The sequence below is a fragment of the Kogia breviceps genome, chromosome 12 (genome assembly GCF_026419965.1).
Source record: "Kogia breviceps isolate mKogBre1 chromosome 12, mKogBre1 haplotype 1, whole genome shotgun sequence".
NCBI classification, from domain to species: domain Eukaryota; kingdom Metazoa; phylum Chordata; class Mammalia; order Artiodactyla; family Physeteridae; genus Kogia; species Kogia breviceps.
Window position 1 is genome coordinate 81234842 of NC_081321.1, and position 8507 is coordinate 81243348.

At 41.1% G+C, this 8507-nt stretch overlaps 1 protein-coding gene and 1 non-coding gene across 7 annotated transcripts; both read left to right on the forward strand.

Annotated features, from left to right (window-relative positions):
* Positions 1–535: 535 nt before the first annotated feature.
* Positions 536–7483, forward strand: SLC25A3 (solute carrier family 25 member 3). 6 transcript variants are annotated; one of them, XM_067009930.1, is made up of 8 exons: positions 536–847; positions 992–1152; positions 2468–2592; positions 4120–4299; positions 5267–5448; positions 6096–6268; positions 6949–7059; positions 7145–7483. In XM_067009930.1, the coding sequence occupies exons 2-8, from the start codon at positions 996–998 to the stop codon at positions 7303–7305; spliced, it is 1089 nt and encodes a 362-aa protein (XP_066866031.1). In that variant the 5' UTR covers positions 536–847; positions 992–995; the 3' UTR covers positions 7306–7483. The 6 variants fall into 6 exon arrangements, with proteins under 6 accessions (XP_066866031.1, XP_066866033.1, XP_058937959.1 ...); XM_067009932.1 differs by lacking the exon at positions 2468–2592 and adding an exon at positions 2749–2870; XM_059081976.2 differs by having other exon boundaries at positions 595–744.
* On the forward strand, positions 5779–6027 carry LOC131767527 (small nucleolar RNA SNORA53). The gene has a single exon (XR_009338735.1). It is a non-coding gene; the product is annotated as a small nucleolar RNA SNORA53 (small nucleolar RNA).
* Positions 7484–8507: the final 1024 nt, after the last annotated feature.

Sequence of the window (8507 nt, forward strand, 5' to 3'; positions counted from 1 at the left end):
TAAAAACAAAATCTGCTGCCAGTCACTTTCACTCTAGTTCACCCCTGTACTCCCAGGTGTTAAAAATAATTTATTAAATGCTTCAATGTGTTATATAAACTATTGTGATGAAGCAGCAAGCTGTCTTAAGAGTTCTTGCTACACATTTCCTTTTAAAATACTCTCCTAAAGTCTGATGGAAAATTCAGATATGTCTATGTGTGAGGTCAATGGATGGAACTTAAAAAAAAAAAAAGTACCATAATAGCAGAAGCTGTAACACAAAAACTGTACTGCAGTGACAGTCTAACCGCAAACCGAAATAATATATCATCGCGTATTCGGATTTTTTTTTTTTTTAGGTGACTAGTATATTGGGGCTCATTTAAATGAAAAGTAAGCCCCAGATTCCAGGAGAGACGTTTGAAGGTGAAGGGACAAAAAGAGGAGGTCACGAGCACACACCCACACAACTCAAAACACCGGCCCAGAATGCGCGCCTGCGCAAAAAGAACCCTCCTGCGCAGAAGCCGGGCCGGAAGGGCTAGGGCGAGTGGGGCGGGGATAGGGCTGCTAGGAGAACGGGATGACGTTAGGGCCTCGGCGCTCCTCTTCGCCAATGGGTGACGCCAGTCTGTAGTGACGCACTGTGTGCGTCGCGCTGACGACGCGCGGAAGGCATAGATCTGAAGACCCGGAGGACGTTCGGCCTCTGTGAGCCCCAGCTTTTTCGAGGGAGTGGTGGTGTGTTCGCCATCTTAGGGAGTGAGTGTGTCTCGGCCTTCCGTGCAGTGCGTGCGGGGAGCGGAGCGCGGAGGTCCGGTGGGGCGCTTCTTTGGCTGTAGACCCCGTTGGCCTCCTCCTTTAGGTAGGCCGCGGTGACCTCCTCAAGGGCGCGGAGGCGAGAAGAGGCAAGGCCTTGGTGCGGGGGTGGTCCCAGGGTGCAGGTGACTTTAGCCGGCCTAACGCCCCCCTTTGCCTTTCCTCTGACCGCCTCTTCCTCTTCCTCTAGGAAGATGTTCTCGTCCGTGGCGCACTTGGCGCGGGCGAACCCCTTCAACGCGCCCCACCTGCAGCTGGTGCAGGATGGCCTCGCGGGCCCCCGCAGCAACCCCTCTGGGCCCCCGGGCCCACCCCGCCGCTCCCGCAAGCTGGCAGCCGCCGCTGTCGAAGGTGAGGTCAGACCCTGTCCTGATACGGTTGTGAGGGCCCCCCGTGGTCCCCTCGGCCTTCGTGGCGTGCTCGGCCCGGAGGACAGGGAAGGACGCGCGCTCTGCCCGCGGCAGCGCAGGAGGGCGCCCAGTTGCTTGTCCGAGGATGTCAGCTCGTTCCGCCCGAAGCCCGGTGTCGGATCCTTGGCCCTTCCTCAAGGGCGTGGAAGGGTCTAGGCCCTGCTCCCTCCGTGACCTTGCGTCCTCGAGCGAGTGGAGGCATAGAGGCCGTGACTAGCTCCTTATCTTCGCCGTGAGTCAGCTTGGTTAGCCGGCTAGGCATTGGGTAAAGTCATCATCCTAACCACTGGCCACCTTAGTTCTAACTGTATTATCAGTTCTTTGATTTTGCTTTCACTTTCTTTTTAAAAAATACGGCTTCCTCCCTTTAGTAATCCCGGAGTCTAATATTAGTTGACACAAAGTATGTGTGATAACTGAGCAACTCTTGTTTTAATGCGCCTGATTGACTGGTAGACCCGGAGAGACCATAGAAAGGATATAATAGACAGGAATCCCTTTGATCTTATCTCTCGGGTTTCTTGATGGTTAGACCCAACTTTATTTTAATTGTGTGTATTTTAAATTCCAGTGGAGTGTATTTACAGAGAAACCTGAAAACCGAATTGCAGGAGTACAGATTATGTTATCTACCTTGTACCTGTAAAATGTAAAGATTTTTTTAAAAAAATTATTGTGTTTCTGTTCTGTCTTTAGTGTGAGGAAAAAACCCTTACATCATCATTCGGTCCTTCAATTTAGACAGTTAAATCTATGGTCATTTGTGTAGTAATGTATTTGACTGCAAGAATTTGTTTATCTAGTTTTACCCTATAGGGATCCATAAGTGGGGATAGTATTGGTTAGTGGCTGGGGTAGCCTTAGAGGTTTGCAAGCTTTTACATGATTTGAGTTGGTTTGGTACTCAGAAGTGTGTTCTTAATCAGCTATTAGTAATTTGAAGTTTGACTTTAATTGGAAGAGCTATTAAATGATGTAGAAAACTTTTTTTTTAATTTATATGGCAAAACGAGAGAGAGGTAGTATCTCACAGATAAGAACCTTCAAAATCTTTAAATGATTGTTTTGATTTTGGCAGTGAATTCCTTGCTCACACTAGGTGGAAAATTATCTTTAAGTTTACTTGTAAATGGTGGCCACAGCTGTTCAGTTGTGATAATAACTTTTTCACAGGGAGACATAGTTCTCTTGCATTCCCATGGCCTTAGTCATCTCTGAAGAAATATTTATTTGATGTTTTTTTTTCAATCAAACAGAGCAGTATAGCTGTGACTATGGATCTGGCAGATTCTTTCTCCTCTGTGGACTTGGAGGAATTATTAGTTGTGGCACAACACATACAGCATTGGTTCCTCTAGATCTGGTTAAATGCAGAATGCAGGTTTGTTTTTGCATGTTGGACTAAATAAAACATTTTTGAAACATGGCTGTTACCTACTAACAAGCTGTGTGGAAACCTAACTGTCCAGGAGGTAAGTTGATAACCGGTAACATGAGTATTATATTAAAATGCATGGTGTGTCTTATCTTATTACAGAGTACAGTTGTGAATATGGCTCTGCGAAGTTTTACGCACTGTGTGGCTTTGGTGGGGTCTTAAGTTGTGGTCTGACACACACTGCTGTTGTTCCTCTGGATTTAGTGAAATGCCGTATGCAGGTTTGTATTGAGATGACAACATTGAACATCTCTTCTGTGTGTGACTTAATTCCAAGTAATATTAAAGGACTTCACGATTGAGAAGAATGAAGATATTACAACTGCCGGAAATTTTAGAAGAACACCAAACTCAAATTTCTTTTAACTCATGATTTTTACTTTAATTAGTGTTTTGAATCCAAGAAATACCTCTTTTAAAATAAGAGTGAAGGTAGATTGTTGATCTCAGACTCTGGCTGTAAGTGGTTTTTGCTGCCTGGCTGAATTCTGCCTAGAGTTCTTCAAGGCCTACTGATTCTTTGCTCCAAATAGTCATTTACAAGCACTTACACGTCAGAGTAGGCAGTCATTCTTTGTGTATTATATGATGTAACTTCATGTCTCTCATTTATTGATAAGATCAAGGCACAGAACACTGTAGATTTAAAAACTCTCACTGTATAGTGTTTAAAATTTGTGGGCATAGCTTCTTGCATATTTATTTATATAAAAAGTTTTCTTTTACAATTAAAATGTCTTAATTAGGATTATTGAAACAGAAATAATCAAACATCAAAAATTTATTTGTCCCAAACAGGATTAGAGGTCTACTTACCTAAAAGAGAAAGGAAGGTGAAATGTTAGCAGGGAGAGGAAGGTGATGTATACCAGCCCTTCTAGTACTGGCAGAAATAGATAAGATTTTTACCCCCATTAGTTAATAGAATGAATATTAAATATACCTTTGCTAAAACTTCTTATGCATGTCTCTTAAAGAGAATTTAATTTCTTAACTCAAAAGAGGGTTTTCATGTTGATGTACCTTTTAAACTTGTATTTAATTTGTCTTAAGTTTACAAAACTTTATAATCACTTAATGGGCTAGCATATATCAAGGATATAGACTTATCTGTTGTTTATGAAGTAGTTTTAAGACTAATTTTTAAGTGTTAAAAAGAGTTGGGTGGTGGAAAAATCTCTTGGGTCAGTTTTATCATGTATTTTTGTAGGAATTTTATCCTCTTAACTAACTCTCCAAGACTTAAGTCCGACTGAAAGAAAGTTAGACCTTATTGTACAAAAACTTACATTTACAAAGATAATAGTAGATATTAAGCTGATATCATGCAGTGAACTTGTATTTACCCACCTTTTGTGTAGTTACTAGAGTTTACATTAGAACCAAAAGGAAAAACTAATAATAACAAAATTAAATGTTTGTGAGAAGTGTTACTGTCTCTGTGGTACATTTTTCTTGTTTTAAATAAAGGTGGACCCACAAAAGTACAAGGGCATATTTAATGGATTCTCAATTACACTCAAAGAAGATGGTGTTCGTGGTTTGGCCAAAGGATGGGCTCCGACTTTCATTGGCTACTCTATGCAAGGGCTCTGCAAATTTGGCTTTTATGAAGTCTTCAAAGTTTTGTATAGCAACATGCTTGGAGAGGTATGTAATTTAACTTTGAAATTGAAAGTCCTCAGCTTTTAGGGACTTCCCTGGTGGTCCAGTGGCTAAGACTCCACGCTCCCAATGCAAGGAGCCCAGGTTTGATCCCTGGTCAGGGAACTAGATCCCATATGCGGAAACTAAGACCCGGCGCAGCCAAGTAAATATTTTAAAAGGAAGAAAAAGGGGAAAAAAAAGTCCTCAGTTTTTAACTTAAAGTATAAGACCAAAAAGAATCTTAGATTTTTGTTTGACTCACCTTGTTTTAGAACTGAGGAAATAGTCTCAGAAAGGGTGAACAGTATGTTTCAAATCATAAGGCTGGTTTTTTTTTGTTTGTTTTTTTGTTTTTTTTTGCGGTACGCGGGGCCTCTCCGGTTGCAGAGCACAGGCCCCGGACGCGCAGGCTCAGCGGCCATGGCTCACGGGCCCAGCCGCTCCGCGGCATGTGGGATCTTCCCAGACCGGGGCACGAACCCGAGTTCCCTGCATTGTCAGGCGGACTCGCAACCACTGCGCCACCAGGGAAGCCCCATAAGGCTGTTTTTTGGGGGTTTTTTTAAACATCTTTATTGGAGTATAATTGCTTTACAATGTTGTGTCATAAGGCTCTTTTAACATAAACAGGACAAGAAAAAGAAACTGATTCATTAGATTTCAGTGCTCTTTTTATTATGCTGTGCTGCTTTCCAAATAAGTTGGATTTGAGTTTTTTAAAGAGAAGACTAGTATTCTTGTGTGAGTTCAAGGGTCAACTATCCTTGGCACCTAGACATTCAAAAAAGTTTCACAGTGTACTATGGTTGATGAGGTTATGAGAGATAGTCAGTCTCGTGTGTTATCTGTGGACTGTGTGATAAAGAAACACTTAAGATGTCTGAAATTTACTGTTGCCTAGAACTATCTCTTAAATTGAGAACAGTCAGTGCAGCAGCAATTCATGTTTCTCCATATGTTTTTCATTTAGGAGAATGCCTATCTCTGGCGCACATCACTATATTTGGCTGCCTCTGCCAGTGCTGAATTCTTTGCTGACATTGCTCTGGCTCCTATGGAAGCTGCTAAGGTTCGAATTCAAACCCAACCAGGATATGCTAACACTTTGAGGGATGCAGCTCCCAAAATGTATAAGGAAGAAGGTTTAAAGGCGTAAGTAAACATTTGCCTAAATATATAGTATAAAAACACTCATTTGAGAAAATCGCATTTGTTAGCATTAAACCTGCCAGACTTTCTCTTTTTCACATCTCTTTCCCCCTCACATAGAACATAAACTCTAGGGGCAAGGATAAGTTGATACATGGTTTGAACCCTGAGTTAAGGGGTTTTTTTTCCCCTAAAGTTAGAATCATTTGTCAGTCTACAAATGACTTGATATTTGACCTAAATATTAACTCTTAATTTGGGGGTTGGGGAGTTCCCTTGTTAGAATTCTTGTCATCTATGTTCATAGTTAAGAATTTGCATATAGTCAGGCCACACATGCTTCCTTAGATCCACCTTTGTGGATGCCAATCTTGAGCTGAGTTCTACTTGTAAACTTACTGTTTCTTGTAGTTCCAGTGAAAGAAACATCCAGCAACTTTTTTGGTTGTATAGTCAAAGGTGCTTGAGTCATTGGCATGTGAGATAAATATACCTGCATGTTAGTCTTAGGTTCTGATAGAAATGACATGCAGTAGTGCTGCCATTTTGTTACTATCAGGACTTGACTGGTGTGCGGACACTTCTGTTAATGAAAAAGTCTGCTAGATGAATATATGCAACCGAGTAAAATAAGTCTTCTGATTTCCTAGATTCTACAAGGGGGTTGCTCCTCTCTGGATGAGACAGATACCATACACCATGATGAAGTTCGCCTGCTTTGAACGTACTGTTGAAGCATTGTACAAGTTTGTGGTTCCCAAGCCCCGAAGTGAATGTTCAAAGCCAGAGCAGCTGGTTGTCACATTTGTGGCAGGTTACATAGGTATGAATTATTTAGAATGTGCTTGTCTGTGAAATTAACAATAATCATTTCCAGTATTGGCCTCTTTTGTGAGGGAAAAATATCCCAAAGAAGTTTTATCTTTCCATTGTGTTTTTTTTTTTTTTTTTTTTTTCTCACTGTCGTGGCCTCTCCCGTTGCGGAGCACAGGCTCTGGACACGCAGGCCCAGCGGCCACGGCTCACGGGCCCAGCCACTCCGTGGCACGCGGCATCCTCCCAGACCGGGGCACGAGCCCGTGTCCCCTGCGTCGGCAGGCGGACTCCCAACCACTGCGCCACCAGGGAAGCCCTTCCATTGTGTTTTATATATTCTTCAGGATTCATAAATACTTGCTAATTCGTTCTTAAAATGTTTTGTGGTTTGCATGTCATAATTAAGCTCGGGAATGTATGGACTTCACTACTGTGCCTTTTTTTGTTGTTTAGTTTTTCCAATAACAAATTTTTAATACAAGAGAAAGTGTTAAAATCTGAATATAACTTGAGGGATTGTTCTGTTTTACATAGGGTAGACTGCTTTATAACTTGTCAGTCTCACTCTAAAATATGATTTTTTATAAACAAGAAAATTTTATTATTCATGAAAAGGTTGTTGGCTGTGATGTGAAAATTTTTTTTTAACTGACCCCATATTGGATCATTTATCTTGACTTTTTTCAGCTGGAGTCTTCTGTGCCATTGTTTCTCACCCTGCTGATTCTGTGGTGTCTGTGTTGAATAAAGAGAAGGGTAGCAGTGCGTCTCTGGTCCTCCAGAGACTTGGATTTAGAGGTAAGATTTTTTTTTTCTCCCCTCTAAAGATTAAAGAATAACACTTTGGAGTATATTTTTCACTCACATTTCATATTTTATCCAGGTGTATGGAAGGGACTCTTTGCCCGTATCATCATGATTGGCACTCTGACTGCACTGCAGTGGTTCATCTATGACTCCGTGAAGGTCTACTTCAGGCTCCCTCGCCCTCCTCCACCTGAGATGCCTGAATCTCTGAAGAAGAAGCTTGGGTACACTCAGTAGATGAAAGCAGTTGTGGACTGAATCTGCTTATTGATCAGTGTTGAGGAAAATGCAGAAGGAACTTTTATATATTTGACAGTGTAGGAAATTGTCTATTCCTAATATAATTACTGTAGTACTCTTGCCAGAAGCAAGAGTTTCAAACTTACTGTTGAAATAAACCCAACTGTTCATGGTTTGTCTGTGACTTGGTAATTATTTTTAAAACTAGTTTTTAAAGCATTAACCCTAAAATGGAAAGAATTATGCATACATTAAAACCTCAAGGAAGAAAATTCACTGTTGGTTGAATACTATCATCCCTACTTATAAATTGTCATGTTTCAGGATTTGTCACTCAAGAGAGTTCTTACATTTTTAGGAACCATCCTCTAAATTTTTTTATTTTTATTTTTTAATTTTTTTGCTGTACGCAGGCCTCTCACTGTTGTGGCCTCTCCCGTTGCGGAGTGCAGGCTCAGCGGCCATGGCTCACGGCCCCAGCCGCTCTGCGGCACGTGGGATCCTCCCAGACCGGGGCACGAACCTGTATCCCCTGCATCGGCAGGCATTCTCTCAACCACTGCGCCACCAGGGAAGCCCCATCCCCTAAATTTTTAAAAACAATTGTTCAGTTTGAATATGGATAAATATTCATTTGTGGTTTATTTTGACAAGTACATTTCAGTATATAATCAAATTTTTTGCAACACTTACTATACTTTAAAAAATCCTAATCAGTGTGCTAATCCTTATTTGTAAAAGAAGGTATTCTAAATTAGGCTGTTTCTTAGAATGATAGTTTTTTAAAAGGACCAAAACATTTGATAGCTAAACACTATTTCAGGTAACTTAATTCTCCTTACACAGATCTGACTTTCTAAATTACAAAAAAAAGTTACCATAAACTATTTCCAGTTTTGTTTTTAAGAAAGGTACCTGTTTGACACCTGGAGTAGGTGAATGCCCCTGGGACGGCGGCACTTCCGCATATTCAAGCATCTGGAATTTGGTTTAAGCCCAAACTGATTTTTTAAAAGCTAGAAAGTAAGCCACTGTTTAGTTTTCCCTTGTATTTTGGTTAGGAAGTATAAAAGCCCAATCTGTAATACAGTTTATTTTTTCAAGTCTGTTTACATTTTTCCTTGAGGCCTTTGGGTATAGTATCTGGATTGAGTTGACAGTCCCTGTATAAAGTATGCAGATGGGACCTCAGGAAAAAA

What these genes read in the sequence shown, in the direction of transcription:
- SLC25A3 (XM_067009930.1), top strand. Translation starts at nt 996, where the DNA reads ATGTTCTCGTCCGTGGCGCACTTGGCGCGGGCGAACCCCTTCAACGCG. An exon ending in ATTTGTGGCAGGTTACATAG is followed by an intron (nt 6,269 to 6,948) that starts GTATGAATTATT and finishes GACTTTTTTCAG; the next exon opens with CTGGAGTCTTCTGTGCCATT. An exon ending in CCAGAGACTTGGATTTAGAG is followed by an intron (nt 7,060 to 7,144) that starts GTAAGATTTTTT and finishes TATTTTATCCAG; the next exon opens with GTGTATGGAAGGGACTCTTT.